The sequence below is a fragment of the Curcuma longa genome, chromosome 11, assembly GCF_044706935.1.
Source record: "Curcuma longa cultivar G26 ecotype Majalengka, Jawa Barat chromosome 11, ITB_CL_G26_1.1, whole genome shotgun sequence".
In the NCBI taxonomy this organism is placed as follows: Eukaryota; Viridiplantae; Streptophyta; class Magnoliopsida; order Zingiberales; family Zingiberaceae; genus Curcuma; species Curcuma longa.
The window spans coordinates 24996833-25018812 of NC_133871.1; the positions used below are offsets into that span (position 1 = coordinate 24996833).

Here is a 21980-nt window from a genome sequence, read left to right on the forward strand (position 1 = left end):
GAACAAAAAGAAGAATATGACAACTAAGAAATAAATTTGAACAATAGACAAATCTCAGGCTGTGGTTTATACATAGCTTTCAATCGTGTACTTATTGTGTAATTATGATATCCAAAATAAATTGTTAAATACTTAACAAATGAGTATTTAAACCCATAGATATTTATGAATATTCAATTTTAATGAATAAAATATATAGTCACTCGTGAGTCTCCGTAAATTGTCATCTTACTTCTTACTAATTATGTTGATGTTGAATAATTAAAAAAAACGATTCCTGCTTCAGACACTCTTCTAATTTTTTATATATGAATCCATCAATTAATTGAACCTTGCTGATATTGATTTTTATAAAGTAAAATAATCATATTTATTTATATAGCCTGATTGACATGTAGAAAGATGTGTCTGATTAATACATTAGAAAGACCCAATTGAACAATTTCCAATTTTAAATGAGCATTTTGAAAATCTTATTATAATAATCAATCATGTATGCAAAATAAATTCAAAGTTAGTTCCCGATAGGACCTGAGTTGGTGGCAAATTGACACAACTAGATAGCTGTGTTAGCTGTGTTATGAAATTTAAAACAATTTCATAAGAAAATAAATAAACTTAAATATATTGAGCATAAAAAAGAATTTATTCTCATTTTTTTATAATCTAAGTATTTAATTTTTACCATTTGATTAATTTTGAAATGATCAATTCTATCTCATGAATAAAAAACTATTAGTGTTAAATCATATTTCAACCTTCTTTGTCTGTGGGGTCTCGGAGAGTTAATGGAGAATGAACATGAATTTTACCACAACATTTTTATTTTTAATTTTAATATTTATTTTTTTTGCACTCTCTTAGTTGATTCTTTGATCACCCGTGACTCAGCATGATCACAGAAAGACAAGTAAACACAGCACATTCCGAATTGAATGACCAGCTCAAGAAATATTCTCCTCTGAAAAGCCCACGCAATTCAGTAAAAACAATCTTTTTTTCTAAAAAGATTGTTTTACGTATTCAAAATTATTTTTTGAAAAAAAAAATCTCAGCTTTGATGTCCCAACAATCTTGCGAGTGTAGTTTTTCAAGGAAGAAAATGGCAATAAAAGCTTCTCCAAGTCCCCCACATGCTCAGTGGTAGTGTGTTCCATTTCACGCCTTTTTTTTTACTCTCCCTTTCCTTGCTCGGTAGGAGAGAGTAGGAAGTGGAGTTGCTTCTGCTTTGACTCGCCTTCGCGTTGGAGGCTCAAACTCCTTAAAAGCTCTTGCATTCCTCCCCAAAGTTGCGAGCTTTAGCTGCTTCTCTCCTCCTCTCGAGTCTCTCCGTCGCCACGCCGCTCGGCTTCTGCTTGTTTACGAGAGCTGTGATCTTTTCTTGAGTTCTTACCAGTGCTTGGCCAAGAAGGGGGCGGAAAGGCATCGGCTTTGTCGCTTCTTTGCTGTGGAAAATTAGGGCGTGGGAAGCAGTGGAGATGGCAGGACTGGGTGTTCTTGGCGGCGTGCGGGCTAGTATCAGCTTGGAGACCACGTGCGGCGCTTTGCTCCAGGAACTCGAGGTGCGAATCTCTCTCTATGCCTCACTGTGGTAACCACTTTTGCTCACTCGATTTGTTCCCGAAGCCATGGGAAACGGACTTTTGACTCTGCTAGGGTTTTAATGCTAGTGTTCTCGGCAACAATAGTGTGCCTGGTTGTTAAGAGGAAACCCTAATGCAGAAGTGTAGGCTGTTAGGGTTTGTGAATGAAAAATTAGCGCTTTCTTGTGTTTGTTGGAATACCTTTACTGATTGGTTCAGCTCCGTGCATGCTAAGTGCCTTAGTCTGCTTGCAATAACAGAAAATATGGACTGAGATTGGGGAGAGTGAAGAGGAGAAGGATCTGATGCTGTTGGAGTTGGAAAAAGAGTGCATGAAAGTGTACCAGATGAAGGTCGATGAAGCCCGGATTGAGCGTGCGCGCCTCCATCAATCTTTGGTTGCTAAAGAAGCGGAGCTTGCATCCCTCATGGTATCACTCGGAGAACAAAGTCTGCATCTAAAGGTACTACTCTCTTTTTCAACTTACATGTTGGGTAGCCTTTCAGCAACTGAACCAATTATGTTCCATCTTGGTAAAGACAGATTCATAGACCACCAAATGGATAGTTTAGTTGAATCATAGCATGAATTGCTACTTGAATTGACTTTAAGATGGTTAAGAGCTGGAAATGGCATTAGTATATGACAGTTTACCACTTTTCTCCTGTCAAGTATGTCAGTCTTCTGCTGTAGAGGGTTCTGAGTGGACTTCTAAGTGGAAATGCTCTTCTAGTAAGCGGTTCCATACTTGACTCCTGCAAGAGTTGCCTAACTCTATCTCTGATGAAATGGCTCCACAGTGAGATTAGGATTTCTGTGCAATGGTGTCTAAGGAACAATAAAGTGCTATTTGAATAGTGAAACAGAAGTGGGGCCCAGATTATGTCTCCAATGAGACTTGGTTTTAGTTAGTGATCTGACTATCAGAACCATATTCAAAGCTTAAATTTTTTTGGCCACTATTACTTTTGTTTCTTCATCAGGGAACATTACATCCCACAAATGTAATTATTCAGATCATTGTTATGTTTGACATCATTTTTTCCCCTCTTAACCTACCTTTTAGATATTTGTAGCCTTTCTATAGTTAGACAAGTTAACTCAAGTAGGTTCTAGGAGGAGAGTAGAGAAGATGAGAGCACAAGTTTCAAGGAGCTCTTCGTCATTCACCAGCTTGTTTTTCCGGCAGGAAGCTGTCAGCCCTCTCTGTGGTTGGTCTTTGGTGCTAAATTACTTCTGCCCAAAACTATGCGGGCACGGCATTGTGATCATGCAAAGGACCGTTCCAATGCATCATGGGCGTCATGTGAGACAATGTTAAGGTAAAGTTGGGTAGCGTCACAAAATGTTCATCAATGTTGGGCTGTCAAGCAGCAAGGTTGACAAAAGGGTAAATTCATGATGTTACCCCCTCCTCTATGCTGCATCGATGAAGTAAATAGCCAAACCCAAATTTTTCCCTTGCCTTTCCCCACTCTCCTCTCCCTCCTCTGCTATCTTCAATCAACCATCATCACCATAGGTAAACATGGCGATGAATACCAAAGAAAATTGTAGTTGACCTCGAAAGAAAGTGATTCATTTTATTAGTGATATGTTGCATGAAGTGTAATGGAGGGATAATATTCATCTAGCCAACCCCAAATAGTTGGGGTAACAGTGTAAACGACTTGATGAGATGTCAACTCAAACTAACCACAAACGGCTGGGATTATATTTATTACTTGCATGTTTAGCATTTGCTGATTTCTTTATGATATTCTGCATGCAGATAGGAAATCCTACATCGCTGAAGGAAAAACTTGGTCTGCTTACCCCACTTCTGAAAGATCTCAGAGCAAAGAAAGAGGATAGGATCAAACAGCTTTCAGATTTATCATTGCAGATTGAGAAGCTCAATGCAGAGATTGCAGGATTTAGTCACCATGATAATGCTTCGGATAACGTTGTCAAGATTGAAGAACATGATTTGTCGACAAGGAAACTAACTGAGCATCAAGCAAAGCTACGGAATCTCCAGAAGGAGAAGGTATAGCTTAATTATGATCAACTTCTATTTGCCCCTAGAACTCTTCCTTCCAATGGTCTTCTTGTTACAATGCTCTTACTTTAGCTTCATATTTCTGTGGTTTATCTCAAACCAAAGTTGCAAATAGAGAAACATAGTTAATTCTTGTCAGAGATAATATTTAGTTGTTTTGGTCCTATATATGTGGAAAGGAGATGAAGTAACAAAGAAAAAGAAGCAATGTGGATAACACCAGAAAACAATAGTTATCTTTCAGATATCATATGATTCATGAATATCTTATCTTATAACTAGAGTTCTTTCTGGGCATTATTCTGTTTTCAAGGTGATAAATTAGGCCTTAACAAATTCTACTAATAGTGTATCATTGGATGGAGTAAATCATTGATGCATTTCTGAAAATAGAAAATGATTCACTACTATGGTTGGCGTATCAGTTAATCTAATTAGATCTGACATTCTTGACCAAGTATATGCTGCTTCCAGTCTGATAGGCTTCACAAAGTGATGGAACACGTAAATGAGGTGCATTCTTTGTGCGGTGTGCTTGGAGAGGACTTCAAGGCGATAGTGGAACAAGTGCACCCAAGTCTACATGAGATTTGCATAGAGCAGTCCACTAATATTAGTGATAGAACAATAAAGGGTCTATCAGAAGCCATTCTTAAACTTAAAAATGAAAAAAAGATTCGCACTCAAAAGGTATATAGAGTCCTGCAATTTCATATTTAGATAATCACCAGCCATATATCTTTAATCTATTATGGGGTGCAGTTGCAAGATGCTGCTAAAACACTTATAGAACTGTGGAACCTTATGGATTCATCTGAAGAAGAGCGAAGGTCTTTCAAAGAAATAATGAACATGCATGGATCTTCTGAAATAGATGCTACGTGTTCGGGCATGCTCTCAATTGAAACAATCAAGCAGGTCAGAGAGTTGTACTCTGATGTTATGCATTATGATGTTAGCTTGTTAAGCTGTTAAACTCGTCTATTTTCTTTTGACAGATAGAAACCGAGGTTGAGAGGCTTAAACAACTAAAAGTTGGTAGAATGAAAGAACTTGTCTTAAAGAAGAGGTCAGAACTAGAAGAGATATGCATAAACACACACGTTGAACCAGATGTGAGCACGGCACCTGAGAAAGTCTGCGCGCTGCTAGATTCTTGTACGAGACCGTTTCTTCTCTCTTTTAGCCTTATCAGGACACTTACCAGCATATATTTTGTCTAACTCCCAGCATGGATGGCAATTCTCTACATCTAGGTCTTGTTGATCCTTCAGAACTCCTGGTGAACATTGAGACACAAATTACAAAAGCTAAAGAAGAATTTATGATCAGGAAAGAAATCATTGACAGAGTAAACAAATGGCTCTTGGCTTGTGAAGAAGAAGACTGGCTTGAAGAATACAACAAAGTTGGCATTTCCCTTACCTACCATATAATAGATGGCCCTTTCTGAAAAAACTCACAATTGAAAGGTTCCTCTCATGTTTGCAGGACGCCAACAAATACAGTGCTGGAAGAGGTGCTCATTTGAATCTAAAACGCGCAGAGAAGGCAAGAGTCACTGTCAGCAAAATTCCAGGTACTTGTTGGCTGAATCATCACTATCCAAAACCATATATGATGTTATGAATTAACTAATGTTGATTTTATGACACCTTACTTCTAGCTATCATGGACAATCTAATGAACAAAGTATTTGCTTGGGAGGATGAGAAACATAAAGCATTCCTATATGATGGGGTAGGATAAATTTTCACTCTTATAAGATTTGGGAGTGGGTGAGTTTCCCTTTTTTAAAGTTTTAAGTATTGTTTCAATCTCTCTAGGTTCGCCTAGTGTCCATTCTTGAAGAATACAAACTCAAAAGACAGCAAAAGGAAGAGGAAAAACGACGATACAGGGTATAATATAAGGCTAACATTTTCTCAATTAGTTCTGCTTGGTGGTGGCAAGTAACTGTTATTCACATGACAGGAGCACAAAAAGTTGCAAAATCTGCTTCTCACTGAAAAGGAGGCAGTTTACGGATCCAAACCAACTCCAAAACGCAATAATAGTTTGCGAAAGAATGGAAATGGCAATGGCTTCATGACTCCTTCACCCCGGCGGATTTCTGTCGGCAGCGCAACTCCTGAGCTGCTCACACCCCGCTCACACTCAGGGCGTTACAATAGCTACTTCAAGGAGTCGCGAAGGCTATCCACAACTCCATTGAATTTTGTCGCGATCTCTAAAGACGATGCAGTATCTTCATTTGCATCGGTTGCGGGTTCAGTTGGTGGCTCCCCACCATGCAACTAGCTGAAGGTTTGTGGATTTACAAACATTGGCTCATGCATTACTAGTTCAACATTTCTTGGCCAATCAGCTACCTGTTGGTACTTAACATCTGATCTTCTCTTTTTATGCAGGAAGAAAGCAGTTTGGCTTTGCTTCGTAACAGCATTTGAACCAGAGCTAATGATTTCATTTGTATTTTCGTACAGTAGGTTTGCTCTATTGAGATTAGTTGAGATTTAATGTCGGTTGTAAAATTTACTGGTTAGAATGTGGATATAGGAACTAACTTTGAAGTATTCCTTAAATCTTTGCGGCTGTATGGTGTCTCTGTGTTAGGTGGGGAACGCTCATGTATGTAGATAGTTGTTTAGATTCAACATTCACAACATCAATGCTCCTCGTCTCTGATAGTTTTCTGTTATTGGTCAATATGCTTGCTTGATAGAAAATATTTGTCTCTATAATAATTTGCTCATTGAGGAGGCAAGGACCACTCCGCCATGGCCTAATCTATGATGGTTTTGATTGTAAACTGAAGCTAAAGAAGCAAGAGTAGTGATGTAAAGTTTAGTAGGACAAAGTTCATTAAAGAAAAAGTAGAGAAAATAACTATATATTGAAGAGAATTACAAGGAGGAGGAGCTTGGCAGAGTGAAAGGAGAAAAGAAGAAATTAAGGTGAGGGCCGAGTGGAGCTGGAGCTGAGGGCCGCCCCTGCGATCGCGATCGCCATCGATGCCCTTCTTCTGCTTGTGGAAATGGAGGTGAGGAGAGCCATAGCAGGATTTGGCGATTTTTTTTAACGGATAAAAAACATAAAAATAAAATATAGTCATTTTTATATAAAAATATAGAAATTAAAATGACTTAGACGAAATTATATATGGTGCAATTTTTTAATTACTCTGAATATGCTATAACTTAATTAGCCGAAATTAAAATAGAGACACAAATTATATATATTATAGTGATGATCCATGACCACGTACAGTCAAAAGATTTAATAGATATTCCCTCAAAATTAAGGAAAATAATACTCATGGAAATGTGGAATTTAAAGGTTTGAATTTAGCTATTTACTTCGTCATTTACTTGTTTATGTGTTTTTTTTTTTTTTTTGCATGAGTTTCAAGTGAACAAGAGAACAAAATGTGGAGCTAAATCTCATCCTCATCTTGTTGTTGTAGCCTGTGGCCTCTGGCTCCAAATGAGATAGGCTAAACTGATGTGGAATAAAATAGTGAATATTATTCTGTAGACCGAAAGGAGAGTGGAATAGTGGAGAAAATAAGATAAGAAATCGATAAATAAAGAGAAATCGTCATTTCTAAGTTTTACCAAAAAAAAAGTTTTACTCAATAACAAAGATAATCCTTGATGTCAACTAAACAAATATTTATATAGATTCAAAATTTTAACTTGTAAAAGAAATTATTAAAAATATCTTAAATATAAAAAAAATTGAAAATTATCAAAAATAGTAAAAAGAATTTCGAAGTCTCCGAAAAAGTACTAAATGATATTTGATGTATCTAAAATTAGGTCATTATAAGTTTCACTCAAATATAGTCTCTCAAAGAGTTTTGAGTATGAAAAAAATCGTATTTTATTTTGATATCCAAGTAAAAAATTATGATCTAGTGAAGCTCGATTCTTCCCGCATCAGTTCTATTATGAATCAAATTTTATATTGTTTATGATTATTTGATAAAACAATAATTAAAGTTGAAACAATTGTTTAAGTTTGGCAAATATGAGGTTGAGCTTAGTTTCAATCCTTGAGATTGATTCATTTAGAAGTCATCGAACTTTTAATTCTACCTTATTTAATTAATTAAAATTTTTACATATTAATTAGTGAGTTTGATATTCTTACCTTATTTAACCAGCTGATTTAAGAGATCTATTCATGAACAAGCCTTATAAACTTTGCAAGTACGCATTGTTCATAAATAATTTATAATATTCTTTGTTTATTATATATGTTCAAATTTATTAATTTAATTTAATAAAACACTCAAATGCATTTATTTAATTGATATTATGTAAATACTAAATTTGCTCAAGAATATTTAATTTTATAATAGGACCACTTGATGGCTACTGTAGCAATTTCCCAAATGGAATTAATGTATGTGAACTGTGGTCCTGCCGCCCACTTGCATTCTTATCCTTACAAACAAGTTGGTAAAATTGGAATCGAATTCCTCCTCCTGGGTACCTCTTATATGAATATATCAGACACATCATTATTATTATGAACTAGCAAAACTATATATATATATATATATATTAAGGACAAGTGAAATATTCTCAAATAGTTTTTCACAAATATTTAGAGCTGAGGGAAGAAAATGATGATGCTTTGATTCGAATACTTTAAGGGAGGTCGTAATCAAGAGTTGGTGCAACACATTATCAGAAAACCATGTGTTGTTGTCTTTCCCATCCCTGAAATTGACTGCATGCGTAACTACATATGATAAAAGTCTCAGTGAGTACAAAACAGATAACGAAGCATTGGTTGGACACACACTATTTTTTGGAAAACCAAAAGTCCCTATTTGGAGTTGCTGGTCACCTCTCTTCTGTGTCTGATCATCTTCAGAATTATACTGATGCTAACTAACCATATTCTCTAATAAAAACAAGCTCCACATCATTTAATTTCTTTTTGTGTGTGGTCGTGTGAAACTATATATCTTAATTGTAACTTTATGGAAGATAAATTATCAGATAATTTTGTATGCCATACAGTGGCATACAAAATTCATCGTACTCTTCCCTGTGCTTCAATAGTCTCTTCCAGCAGAAAGAAGAAAACTTGAAAATGTTTGATGAAAGCATTAAGCGTGTAGTTTTTTTCTTCTGAAAGCATTAAGGGTTGTAGTTTTTTTTTTCCAGCAAGATGTACATGAAACGCGATAAATTATCATATAATTTTCTATGCCACTGGATAAACAAGAGTTATCCTGATCATGATGGCGGTTGTCTTCCTAACTTTGTTAAAAATTAATGTGGAGACATTTCCTTCTTTGAAACTTGTCATACACAACTCTCCTTTCAGCAATTAAATTACAGCAGGACAAAAACATTGTCTTTCCTGTGCTTCAATAATCTCTGCGAGGACAAAGAAACCTTGGAAAACTATGCATCGACCTCAAACTCCTCGTCATAAATGACACACATAATGAAAGTAGATAATGAGTCATAGAAAACGTGTGACTGAGTATTTCCATGCAATCACATCGCTGATGCTGACTCTCTTGATTTTTCTGAGTTAATAATGCCCTTGGAAGATAGCACAATTGATGCAGAGTTCATGTCCATATGCTATCGGCTCTGTTCACAGTTACAACAAAAAAAGCAGAGTTCATGTTCATTTGTTAATTGGTTTTTTTTTTCTTCAGAGTTTAAAATTTCCAGTTCATGCCCCCCAAAAGCAAGAGAATTCGAACTGGGCACGCAAAACCGTCGAAAAAAACTTTTATACATTTCCCCCACATGTCACAATACTTTTGAGTGGTTAGGGTTAAATCATCAAATCTTCACTGCGTCTATATTAAATGTCAAGTGACAACTTTCAAAGGCTTGTGAACTAAGCTATTGTCTGTCTGTCTGTCAGTCCCTTTCATATATGTATCTCGCAGCTACTATATATAGCAGCCAGTCGAGGGGCATGGTATCGCAGTTGAGGCTACCAGCACAGCCATGGCTTCTCCCTCTTCTTCCTTCGCTTGTCGGTTTAGTGCATTATCGGTGGTGTTGTTGCTGTTGAGCTTCGTAGCCGTCTTGCATTTCGACAAGTGCGAGGCTCAGCTGAGCCCGACGTTCTACGACGACACTTGCCCCGACGTGTCGGCCATCGTGCGCGAGCAGTTGGTGCTCGCACAGCGCTCCGACCCTCGGATCTTCGCCAGCCTCATCCGTCTCTTCTTCCATGACTGCTTCACTGATGTAACCACGCGTAGTTAATTAGTTGTTCATCATATATTCATTTAAGAAGCTCGATCGAGCTGTTAGAAAAGTGAATATTAATTATTTACATGTTTCTTATTTCAGGGATGCGAGGCCTCACTTTTGCTGGATGATGCCGATGGAATTGACAGCGAGAAGTTTGCTACTCCAAACAACAACTCGGCGAGGGGTTACGAGGTCATCGACGCTGTCAAAACCGCCGTGGAGAGCAGTTGCCCCGGAGTCGTGTCTTGTGCTGACATCTTAGCGATTGCCGCCGAAGCATCTGTCCACTTGGTAGGAACTACTGCTGAACGAATATTAGTTTCCCGAACAATTTTTTTTTGGTCGATTAAATATAACCATTATAAATATATCATTAAAATTTCAGAGCAAGCAAATTGCAAATATGTTGTTAGAATATATACCGATAATTAATCATTAGCCAAATGAAAGAAATAATAATTAGCGCTGAATTAAATTTAGAGGTGCGATATCCATTTCAAGCTATGCAGCTATGCCTACGCAACCGAAACGGATTGATTCGTGCTGAAGAAGGGATGTTTCACCATAAAATTTCTTATATATTATTTATACAAATAATAAATTAGTCTATTAAATTAATTTTTTTATATATATTGAAAATTTAAATTGTTTAACAGTCGTTCGGGCCTGCGTGGACTGTGCTACTTGGAAGAAGGGATGGAAGGACAACCAACTTCACCGCCGCTAGTAACCTCCCTGGCCCATTCGATAATGTCACCGTCCTCCAGAGAAAGTTCGCCGACGTTGGCCTCAATAACACTGATCTTGTCTCCTTGTCAGGTATATCGCGCTCACTGATTTTTTTTTAAAAAAGTCTTCTTTTATCCATAAAAGGGAAAGTTGATTTTGAACCTTATTTTACTGTGCAGGAGCTCACACCTTTGGGCGGGCGCAATGCTTCACCTTCCGCCACCGGCTCTACAACTTCAGCGACGGCAACCCGGACCCATCGTTGAACCCAATCTACCGCGACAAGCTGCGGCAGCGATGCCCGGAGGGCGGCAATCGCAGCGTGCTCAACAACCTCGACCCCGTCACCCCGGACGTGTTCGACAACAAGTACTACACCAACCTTCAGAACCTGAAGGGGCTGCTCACGACAGACCAGGACCTGCTCAGCGCCGCCGACACCAACGCCTCCACCGCCCCCGACGTCAACCGCTTCGCGGCCGACCAGAACGTCTTCTTTAACAGCTTCATCGAGGGGATGATCAAGATGGGGAACATCGCGGTGCTGACGGGGAGCAGCGGGGAGATTAGGAGCAATTGCCGGGTGGTGAACGGAGCAAGTGGCGGCCAGTTCGCGATCCGACTGAGAGACGACGAAGCTTCCTCTGCTGAAGAGATTTAACTGGAATAGATCTGTGCTTTGTGGAGTTGATGAATGAAATAATTGCTTGAACAATGTTTAGTGTGATCAGTGGGTGACTGTTTGTTCAAGTTTGTTCCTAATGCGTGACTTTATGATTTGGATTGTGAATTCTATCAATTAGTTGGAGTTGCATGGTTAAGTCATACGCCTGCAGGCCTAGGCTACAAATAATAAGGGGATATTTGCAAAATTCACCAATCATTTCCTTCCATCGTTTTTTCAAAGCCCCAAATCTCCGCGCCATGGTTTCTCCTGCCATGGCTTCTGCTGCCATCTCCGACTCCGCCGCCACCACTGCTACTGCCCCCGCCTCGTCGTCCGTCCTCACCTCAGCTTCTCTCCAGCACTTCCATCCCCAGGCGCGCGCTTCTGTTCCCAGATCCTCGTCTGCAAACGCCTAAACTCTACTCCTCCTCCTCCGCCGCCGAAGAGCTTCCTCTACCACCTCCTCCCACCGTGTGCCTCTCCTTCGTCCACCGTATTCCGCTGCCATCGTGACCTTTGCTGCCATCATCCAGACTTGGCCGTTCGAATATGGCCCAGCCCATCCGATGGTCGCCCAGGTACGATAAACTCACCTTTTTTGGTTTGATAAAGTGAATCAAGGAATCTTCATCATTAGAATTGTTGCATAACTCAGTATAGATTTGTAAAAGGATCTTTTTTCTGGTTAAAACAACCTTCATTTGTAGTCTGTTTGATAAGGTCACAAGTGAATTTTGTATTAAGTGTGTATTTTGTCTGTAGCAAGTTTGTAGTTTTTAAGCATGTACATGAAACACGATAAATGATCAGATAATTTTCTATGCCATTGGATAACAACTTGTTCAGAAACGGATAAACATATCCTGATGATGACGGTAATCTTCCTAACTTTGCTAAAAATTAATGTGGAGACATTGACGGATTGAGTCTTTGTTTGGTGGGTTAATACACAATTAATAACACATATATACAATAATTATCATTAAAGAATTAAACTCAATTACGTCATTTAATGCATGTTATAAGAAGGAAGTTTAGATTATTGGTTATGAATTGAATGTATAAATCTAATAATCCTGTTCGTTAACATTAATTAATGAGTTGTTAATGAATTATGAGTTTTATATATTGTGGATGATCCTTTCAAGATGAGCTAAGGTATATAAGAGACAAGTCCACCTACATTTAGGTATGTTCAGAATTGTTGACTTTTCTTTTTCACTTTTTTTTCTCTATTGAGATAAGAACTATGGTTGTTGTCTGATCCCTACAGAAGGTCATTTATAGGAGCTTCATGCGCGACAAGTAAAAGACAATAACTTTAACATTGGATTTAGATCAGCTTTTGATTCTCCATTGCATTCGATTTTCCAATGTAATCTTATATAGATAATAATAATTCATGTGGATACATATATCCTTTAGTTCAATTTCTATGACATCCTTTAATTCGATTATTATGTATCGTAATTCCTTTCAGACATTTCCTTCTTTGAACTTGTCTTACACAACTATCCTTTCAGCAATTAAATTACATCAGAAATCAAAAATTAATTCATTGTCTTTCCTGTGCTTCAATAGTCTCTGCGAGCCCAAAGAAAGCTTGGAAAACAATGCATCGATCTCAAACTCATCGTCATAAATGCCACTTAATGAAAGTAGATAATTAGCCATAGAAAACATGTGACTTGCTATTTTCAAGCAATCACATCGATCGCTGATGCTGATTCTCTTGACTTTTCTGCGTTCATGATGTGCCTGGAAGTTCTTGGGATCAGACTAGTATTCTTCCACCTGCTCAGAGCACAATTGATATGATGCAGTGTTCATGTCCATATGCTAACGGCTCTGTTCAGAGCTTCAACAAAAACACAGAGTTCATGTTCATACCATAATTTTCCAGTCCATTCCCCCAAAAATAAATAGACGTCTAACTGGGCACGGCACGTAAAACCATCGACAAATGACTTTTCTGCATTGCACCTCCCACATGCCACACAAGACTTTTGACGGAGCACCGGCACAAAAAAAACAAATTAGTGTGAAGGGAGTTTAAGGGATCGAATCTCCACTGCCATTGGCTTTCCCTCCCTAAACACTTTTTTGAATAGTCAAGCGAGAACTTTCAAAGGCTTGTGGACAAAGCTATTGTCTGTTAGTCTGTCCCTTTCATGTCTCTCGCAGCTAATATATATAGCAGCCAGTCGAGGGGCATGGTATAGCAGTTGAAGATAACAACAGCACAGCCACACAGCCATGGCATCTTCCTCTTCTTCCTTCGCTTGTCGGTTTAGTGCGTTATCGGTGGTGTTGTTGCTGTTGAGCTTCGTAGCCATCTTGCATTTCGACAAGTGCGAGGCTCAGCTGAGCCCGACGTTCTACGACGACACTTGCCCCAACGTGTCGGCCATCGTGCAGGAGCAGTTGCTGCTTGCACAGCGCTCCGACCCTCGGATCTTCGCCAGCCTCATCCGTCTCTTCTTCCATGACTGCTTCACTGATGTAACCACTGTTGTAGTTAATTAGTTGTTCATCACTCATTTGAGAAGCTCGATCGAGCTGTTAGAAAAGTGAATATTAATTATTTTTATGTTTCTTATTTCAGGGATGCGACGCCTCACTTTTGCTGGATAATGGCAATGGAATTCAGAGCGAGAAGTTTGCTATTCCAAACAACAACTCGGCGAGGGGTTTCGAGGTCATCGACGCTGTCAAAACCGCCGTGGAGAGCAGTTGCCCCGGAGTCGTGTCCTGTGCCGACATCTTAGCGATAGCCGCCGAAGCATCCGTCGACTTGGTAGGAATTTCCGCAATTTTTATTTTTTTTTTTCCATTTGGTCGTCCACAGACTAAGTCAGGATAGGCTCGACACAACCTAACCCTTTCAAGCTATGCCTAACGCAACCCAAAACGGATTGATTCGGGCTAGATCGTGGTTGATCCAGTCAGACTAACATACAACTAATAAATTAGTCTATTAAATTTAAAATTTTTATATACTGAAATTTTAAAACGTTAACAGTCGAGTGGACCTTCATGGACTGTGCCACTTGGAAGAAGGGATGGAACGACGACCAACTTCAGCGCCGCTGGTAACCTCCCCTCCCCATTCGATAATGTCACCGTCCTCCAGCAAAAGTTCGCCGCCGTTGGCCTCAATGACACTGATCTTGTTGCCTTGTCAGGTATCGTGCTCACTGATATTTTGAAAAAAAAAGTCTTCTTTTATCCATAAAAGGGACAGTTGGTTTTGAACCTTATGTTACTGTGCAGGAGCTCACACCTTTGGGCGGGCGCAATGCTTCACCTTCAGCCGCCGGCTCGCCAACTTCAGCGACGGCAACCCGGACCCATCGTTGAACACAACCTACCTCGCCGAGCTGCAGCAGCGCTGCCCGCAGGGCGGCAATGGCAGCGTGCTCAACGACCTCGACCGCGACACCCCGGACGTGTTCGACAACAGGTACTACACCAACCTGCAGAACCTAAACGGGCTGCTCACGACCGACCAGGACCTGCTCAGCGCGGCCGACACCAACGCCTCCACCGCCCCCGACGTCAACCGCTTCGCGGCCGACCAGAACGTCTTCTTTGAGTACTTCGTGGAGAGTATGATCAAGATGGGGAACATCGCCGTGCTGACGGGGAGCAGCGGGGAGGTTAGGAGCAATTGCCGGGTGGTGAACGGAGCAAGTGGCGGCCAGTTCGCGATCCGACTGAGGGACGGCGAAGCTTCCTCTGCTGAAGAGATTTAACTGGAATAAATCTGTGTTTTGTGGAGTTGATCGATGAATGAAATAAGTGTTTGAACAATGTTTAGTGTGATCAGTCGGTGACTGTTTGTTTAAGTTTGTGTTGGAAATGTGAATGGAAATAAAGAATTGGAAGGATGGAGAAGACTTTCATATGAAGAAGTTATAGTCTCACATTGATAGTTGAAGGGCAATTTGATTGGTTTATATTGTATCACAAGTATTATTGTTGTAAATAAAAGCAAGGAGAGAGACTCTCTCTTATGTGATTCCACTACTATTGCAAAGTAACTTGAGGTTTTAAAAGAGAAAGTGATAGAAGACCACGGTATATAAACACTCTCTATCCTCAACCACTCAGCTCTCTCCGGCAAAGTTTTTGTCAACCGTTTGCTCCAATCCTTGACTTTATGATTTGGATTGTGAATTCTATCAATTAGTTGGAGTTACATGGTTAATTCATATGCCTGCAGGCCTACACTACAATTGATAAGGGGATATTTGCAAAATTCATCAATCATTTCCTTCCTGTTTTTTTAAAAGCCCCAAATCTCCGCGCCATGGCTTCTCCTACCATCACCGCCTCTGCCTCCACCACTGCTGCCCCCGCCTCGTCCTCCGTCCTCACCTCAGATTCTTCCCAGCACCTCCATTCCCCAGGCTCGCTTCTATTCCCAGATCCTCGTCTGCAAGCGCCTAAACCCTACCCCTCCTCCTCCGCCGCCGAAGAGCTTCCTCTACCACCTCCTTCCACCGTGTGCCTCTCCTTCCTCCACTGTATTCCACTGCCATCGTGACCTTTTCCGCCGTCGTCCAGACTTGGCCGTTCGAATATGGCCCTGCCGATCAGATGGTCGCCAGGTACGATAAACTCACTTTTTTTTTTTGGTTTGATAAAGTGAATCAAGGAGTCTTCATCATTATAATTGTTTCATAACTCAGTATAGATTTTGTAAAAGGATAGTTTTTCTGGTTAAAACAACCTTCATATGTAGTCTGTTTTAAAAAGTCAGGCAAGTGAAAATATTTGAACTTTGATGGAAGAACAGGATAGCTACACCAATGAACCATGTCTCTTTAGAATACACCCAATGTAGCAAGAAAGAAAATGATAATTCAATTTTACAATTAGTGTACAAGAGAGTTCCACCTCCAAGAGTGTGATGTGGGCAAAGGTGCGCTTGGTAAACCAAGGCCAAGTTTAAGAAGTTCCAGAGCAAGGAACTGCAAGTGAATCCAAGGTTATGAAGTATAATTTTAGTTATCATACATAATCTTAATTATGTGATTACTAGATAATTACATAATTAAAATTATGAAGTATAAAACATAATCTAATATTATTGAGTTCAACTTATTTATTTGAACAAAATAAAATATAGTCAATTTAATATTTACTATATTACTTTTAATTTAATTTATTTTAAAAATAAATTAATAATATTAATGATGATAATAAATCAATTGATAATATAAAAATAAATATAATTTATTTATAATTTTTAAATTTAAAATAAATTTATATATATATATATATTAATAAAATAATTTCTTAAAATAATATATTAAATTAATAAATATAATTCATCAATTTTATTTTAATAAAATAATTTATTAAATTAATAAATATAAATTATTAATTTTATTTTCACCCGGGTTTTCGATGTGAAATGAATTTCACATCACGCAGAGGTAGACGACGTTAATGGGTTAGGGACAAATAAAAATTAAGGAAAAAACTTTTAAAAAATAAAAATAAACAAAGAAAGAAAACTAGTATAAATAAAATTAAATAAAATGTTTTTTATTTTAAAAAACATTAACACAGTGATAAAATTTTGCAATAAAAAAATCATCCAAATAAATTTAAATGATATTTTTAATTTATTAAAAATGAAATTAATATAATTATTGGTTATATTTTAGAAAGAGAAAGAAGATATTAACGGTAAACATAGTTTATAGGATCTTGATACTATATATATATATATGCAAATTGAAGGTAAGATTGGAAGTATCCATGTCAATTTAAAAGCCAATTGACATATCAAAAATTGTTGATTTCCTTGATTTAAAAATGAATGTCGAAAATAATTTCAAAAGATAGTATTAATTCAGTAGAATATAAAGAAATAGGTATATATCTAAAACTCATAATTTTAAAGAAAATAATGAAAGAAAATATTTTAATGATCAAAACTATTTGTATTAATTCATGTTAAAACCATAACGGTAAGCGAAGAGGAAGAAAAGTTAATGTTAATTATTTTTTAGATATATTTTATTAAAATAAAATGGATTAGTACAGATGACTTTAATTTAATAAATTTATCTCTACTTATATAAATTTAAATGAATTTTATTTTTTTAAAAAATGTTAATTAAGTACGAACAAATTTAATGTAGTCATGAAATCAAACTTTGATCAATAAAATATTAAAAATTATCTGTAAATTTTAATTTTGAACAATAAAAATTATAATTTACTGGGCAAATCTAATTTCGATCGTTAAAAAAATTAAAATTTATAAGTCAAAACTAACTTTGCCTAGTAAAAAATTAAAATTTATCTTCAAAATTTCTTCTTTTTAGGCCGATGGAGTTTTCACAGTTCAATAGAGAATCCACCTCAAAATTATGTAAAAGCTCCTGCAGTCGATTCAGCAATACGGTCCGTTCGCTAACCCAGATATATACCTAACTCCTTTTCTTTCCACAATGCTGAGCATTGCAGTTTGTCTTCTGATTATTCTCTACCGAGATCGCTCATTATCATTTTGTTCTTAGTAATCTACAGAAATAAACTTTGGTTTGTTATCAGGTGCCCATGCAAATTAGATTTTGCTATATTTTATATTAATCACAAGGATATTTTATTGCTTTTGGAGATTGATGCACTACATGGTTATTTGTTTATACAAATGGCTTGTACTTTTCTTATTATTTTATTTTCGACTTTTAATTACATATTTATTTGGAAATTGAAAACTTGCAGCTTTTTTAACGTTGTTTACCATCGAATAGTTTCCATCATTAATTATTTCTACGGATTCTGTGCATACCATAATTATCCAATTCATATGGCCCCAAATTAAAGAAATAGAATATTAATTCTAAGTGGGGCACGGCACGTAAAACCATCGACTTTTCTGCATCTCCCCCACAGTCACAAGACTCGTGAGGGAGCACCGGGGGAAAAAAACTAGTGCAAAGTAAGTTTAAGTGATCGAATCTTCACTGCCATTGGCTTTCCCTCCTTAAAACTCTTTTATTTAAAGTCGTGTGAGAACTTTCAAAGGCTTGTTAACTAAGATATTGTCTGCTGTCTTCGCAGCTATTATATATATATATAGCAGCCAGTCGAGGGGCATATGGTATAACAGTTGAAGATAACAGCACAGCCACAGCCACAGCCACAGCCACAGCCATGGCTTCTTCCTCTTCTTCCTTCGCTTGTCGGTTTAGTGCATTATCGGTGGTGTTGTTGCTGTTGAGCTTCGTAGCCGTCTTGCATTTCGACAAGTGCGAGGCTCAGCTGAGCCCGACGTTCTACGACGACACTTGCCCCAACGTGTCGGCCATCGTGCGCGAGCAGTTGGTGCTTGCCCAGCGCTCCGACCCTCGGATCTTCGCCAGCCTCACCCGTCTCTTCTTCCATGACTGCTTCACTAATGTAACCATGAGTAGTTAGTTACGTTGTTCATCATTCATTTGAGTACGTAGCTCGATCGATCGAGCTGTTAGAAAAGTGAATATTAATATTTATTTTTATGTTTCTTATTTCAGGGATGCGACGCCTCGATTTTGCTGGATCAGCGCGATGGAATTCAGAGCGAGAAGTTTGCTCCTCCAAACAACAACTCGGCGAGGGGTTTCGAGGTCATCGACGCTGTCAAAACCGCCGTGGAGAGCAGTTGCCCCGGAGTTGTGTCCTGTGCCGATATCTTAGCGATTGCCGCCGAAGCATCCGTCAACTTGGTAGGAATCACTGCACAATTTTTTTTATAATAACGTTGAATTAAATTTAGAAGCGCTTAAATATGCCTTTATTTTTATATTTAAAATATATTTTTTAGTTTTATTATAAATTTCTGGTATTTTTTTCCTTGCCATTTGGTCGAACCTACAGACTAAGTCGGGACCTAACCCTTTCAAGCTATGCCTAACGCAACCCAAAACGGATTGATTCAGTCAGATTAACATACATATAATAAATTAGTCTGTTAAATTTAAAATTTTTGTATACTGAAAATTTAAAACGTTAACAGTCAAGAGGGCCTTCATGGACTGTGCGACTTGGAAGAAGGGATGGAAGGACGACCAACTTCAGCGCCGCTAGTGACCTCCCCTCCCCATTCGATACTATCACCGCCCTCCGGCGAAAGTTCGCCGCTGTCGGCCTCAATGACACTTATCTTGTCGCCTTGGCAGGTATCGTGCTCACTGAAATTTTAAAAAATGTCTTCTTATATCCATATATAAAAGGGGACAGTTGATTTTGAACCTTATTTTACTGTACAGGAGCTCACACCTTTGGTCGGGCGCAATGCTTCTCCTTCAGCCGCCGGCTCGCCAACTTCAGCGACGGCAACCGGGACCCATCGTTGAACACAACCTACCTGGCGGAGCTGCGGCAGCGCTGCCCGCAGGGTGGCAATGGCAGCGTGCTCAACAACCTCGACCGCGACACCCCGGACGTGTTCGACAACAAGTACTACACCAACCTGCAGACCCTGAACGGGCTGCTCACGACCGACCAGGGCCTGCTTAGCGCCGCTGACACCAACGCCTCCACCGCCCCCTACGTCCACCGATTCGCGGCCGACCAGAATGGCTTCTTTGACAGCTTCGTCGAGGGGATGATCAAGATGGGGAGCATCGCAGTGCTGACGGGGGACAACGGGGAGGTTAGGAGCAATTGCCGGGTGTTGAACGGAGCAAGTGGCAGCCAGTTCGCGATCCAACTGAGAGACGGTGAAGCTTCCTCTGCTGAAGAGATTTAACTGGAATAAATCTGTGCTTCACTGCTTTGTGGAGTTGATGAATGAAATAATTGCTAGAACAATGTTTAGTGTGATCAGTCGGTGATTGTTTGTTCAAGTTTGCTCCTAATGCTTGACTTTATGATTTGGATTGTGAATTCTATCAATTAGTTGGAGTTACATGGTTAAATCATACGCCTGCAAGCCTACACTACAAGTAATAAGGGGATATTTGCAAAATTCATCAATCATTTCCTTCCTGTTTTTTAAAAGCCCCAAATCTCCGCGCCATGGCTTCTCCTACCATCACCGCCTCCGCCTCCGCCTCCGCCTCTGCCTCTGCCTCCACCACTGCTGCCCCCGCCTCGTCGTCCGTCCTCAACTCAGATTCTCTCCAGCACCTCCATTCCCCTGGCGCTCTTCTATTCCCAGATCCTCGTCTTCGAAAGCCTAAACCCTACCCTTCCTCCGCCGCCGAAGAGCTTCTCTACCACCTCCTTCCACCGTGTGCCTCTCCTTCCTCCACCGTATTCCACTGCCATCGTGACCTTTTCCGCCGTCGTCCAGACTTGGCCGTTCGAATATGGCCCTGCCGCCTGCCGATCAGATGGTCGCCAGGTACGATAAACTCACTTTTTTTGGTTTGATAAAGCGAATCAAGGAAAGGAGTCTTCATCATTATAATTGTTTCATAACTCAGTATAGATTTTGTAAAAGGATACTTTTTCTGGTTAAAACAACCTTCATATGTAGTCTGTTTTATAAAGTCAGGCAAGAGAATATATTTGAACTTTGATGGAAGAACAGGATAGCAACGCCAATGAACCATGTCTCTTTAGAATACCGTAGCAAAAAAGAAAATTCAAATTTACAATTAGTGTCCAAGAGAGTTCCATCTCCAAGAGTATGATGTGGCCAAAGGTGCGCTTGGTAAACCAAGGGCAAGTTTAAGAAGTTCCAGAACAAGGAGCTGCAAGTGAATCCAATCGATATGGAACTGAATTCTAGATCCTGAGAAAAGAACGTCCCTTTCATGACAATAGTGTATAATGAATAAAAATAATGGTTGCATAATGAAGGAAACAGATTCTTCGAAACGGCCTTCTACCCATGATTGCTCACCATGAGTGGGTCTGCTTTATAGAATAAGAGAGCATCATTAACAAATTGGATAATCTGCATACACTCTGAGGGACAATCTCTAGCAACACCACTAATAAGACCTGCCTATTGTCCATTGAGCAAGATACAATCGACGCGTCAGTGAGAAGAGAGAACAATTAATGAACGCAGGGTGCTAATGCATTTCCTTGCCTGATCCCTTCTGTGCAAGGAAACCAAGGACCAATCTTGTTCTTTAAAAGTACCCCTTTTGCACTTAAAATGATCTGCACAACTTATTCGAAAAAGGAACGACATTATGCTAAGTTTAGTACTGATTTAGGGATTTTTGTACACTGATTTAAACTAAGTCGTGTTAGATATAAACACATTTTAAATTTGTATATGTTCGATCGTATGCATGTTATATTTACATTCTATGTTTTACATTATTGATTAATTTAGATTGATTGTTATATATTATGTGTTTGACATTATATATATTCTATATGAAATTATTGATTTGATAACTTGATCAGTATACATTGTTTCATATATGCTTGTCACCTATGTGGTTACATTTTGTATATGTGACATGTAATGTGTCGACCATATACCATCTGGTATACGCATATGTTTTTTTAAAACATTGGGTTGTGTTAGGTTTAAATTCTCAATCAGTAAAAAAATTCATTACTGAGAGAACTACAGTGTACAAGCAAGTCCCGTGAACAGAAAGTAATGAAAAAGCCGAAAGAATTTCCACTATGTCGAGAGCGTTAATATCAGGAAGAGGGAATCCAAAGAGAAGTGGCTGAAATGATTGTCTTCTCATTTAACCTTCTACCTCCTGCCTTTCCGAGGAGCTCACTGCTCAGTACC

The 21980-nt window shown here is 38.8% G+C and overlaps 4 protein-coding genes across 4 annotated transcripts; all 4 read left to right on the top strand.

Annotated features, from left to right (window-relative positions):
- The first annotated feature begins 1077 nt into the window (after positions 1–1077).
- On the top strand, positions 1078–6293 carry LOC141838642 (65-kDa microtubule-associated protein 6). The gene is made up of 12 exons (XM_074726178.1): positions 1078–1562; positions 1844–2047; positions 3356–3613; positions 4100–4315; positions 4388–4543; positions 4624–4783; positions 4882–5033; positions 5117–5204; positions 5292–5365; positions 5452–5526; positions 5600–5932; positions 6037–6293. Exons 1-11 carry the CDS (start codon positions 1479–1481, stop codon positions 5924–5926), a joined length of 1794 nt encoding a protein of 597 aa, XP_074582279.1. The 5' UTR covers positions 1078–1478; the 3' UTR covers positions 5927–5932; positions 6037–6293.
- Positions 6294–9605: 3312 nt separating this feature from the next.
- LOC141839560 (peroxidase A2-like) lies at positions 9606–11417 on the top strand. The gene is made up of 4 exons (XM_074727338.1): positions 9606–9861; positions 9967–10158; positions 10524–10686; positions 10776–11417. Exons 1-4 carry the CDS (start codon positions 9616–9618, stop codon positions 11255–11257), a joined length of 1083 nt encoding a protein of 360 aa, XP_074583439.1. The 5' UTR covers positions 9606–9615; the 3' UTR covers positions 11258–11417.
- Positions 11418–13499: 2082 nt separating this feature from the next.
- Positions 13500–15251, top strand: LOC141839436 (peroxidase A2-like). The gene is made up of 4 exons (XM_074727180.1): positions 13500–13765; positions 13869–14060; positions 14286–14448; positions 14537–15251. Exons 1-4 carry the CDS (start codon positions 13520–13522, stop codon positions 15016–15018), a joined length of 1083 nt encoding a protein of 360 aa, XP_074583281.1. The 5' UTR covers positions 13500–13519; the 3' UTR covers positions 15019–15251.
- Positions 15252–18435: 3184 nt separating this feature from the next.
- LOC141841202 (peroxidase A2-like) lies at positions 18436–20018 on the top strand. The gene is made up of 4 exons (XM_074729336.1): positions 18436–18688; positions 18802–18993; positions 19284–19446; positions 19537–20018. The coding sequence occupies exons 1-4, from the start codon at positions 18443–18445 to the stop codon at positions 20016–20018; spliced, it is 1083 nt and encodes a 360-aa protein (XP_074585437.1). The 5' UTR covers positions 18436–18442.
- Positions 20019–21980: the final 1962 nt, after the last annotated feature.

Bases quoted from the DNA above. Each gene is read 5' to 3' on its own strand.
- LOC141838642 (XM_074726178.1), top strand. From the start codon at position 1,479: ATGGCAGGACTGGGTGTTCTTGGCGGCGTGCGGGCTAGTATCAGCTTG. The intron at 3,614-4,099 runs GTATAGCTTAAT...TGCTGCTTCCAG, and splicing joins GGAATCTCCAGAAGGAGAAG to TCTGATAGGCTTCACAAAGT. The intron at 4,316-4,387 runs GTATATAGAGTC...TATGGGGTGCAG, and splicing joins AAAAGATTCGCACTCAAAAG to TTGCAAGATGCTGCTAAAAC.
- LOC141839560 (XM_074727338.1), top strand. From the start codon at position 9,616: ATGGCTTCTCCCTCTTCTTCCTTCGCTTGTCGGTTTAGTGCATTATCG. The intron at 9,862-9,966 runs GTAACCACGCGT...TTCTTATTTCAG, and splicing joins TCCATGACTGCTTCACTGAT to GGATGCGAGGCCTCACTTTT. The intron at 10,687-10,775 runs GTATATCGCGCT...TTTACTGTGCAG, and splicing joins TGATCTTGTCTCCTTGTCAG to GAGCTCACACCTTTGGGCGG.
- LOC141839436 (XM_074727180.1), top strand. From the start codon at position 13,520: ATGGCATCTTCCTCTTCTTCCTTCGCTTGTCGGTTTAGTGCGTTATCG. The intron at 13,766-13,868 runs GTAACCACTGTT...TTCTTATTTCAG, and splicing joins TCCATGACTGCTTCACTGAT to GGATGCGACGCCTCACTTTT. The intron at 14,449-14,536 runs GTATCGTGCTCA...GTTACTGTGCAG, and splicing joins TGATCTTGTTGCCTTGTCAG to GAGCTCACACCTTTGGGCGG.
- LOC141841202 (XM_074729336.1), top strand. From the start codon at position 18,443: ATGGCTTCTTCCTCTTCTTCCTTCGCTTGTCGGTTTAGTGCATTATCG. The intron at 18,994-19,283 runs GTAGGAATCACT...AAACGTTAACAG, and splicing joins CCGAAGCATCCGTCAACTTG to TCAAGAGGGCCTTCATGGAC. The intron at 19,447-19,536 runs GTATCGTGCTCA...TTTACTGTACAG, and splicing joins TTATCTTGTCGCCTTGGCAG to GAGCTCACACCTTTGGTCGG.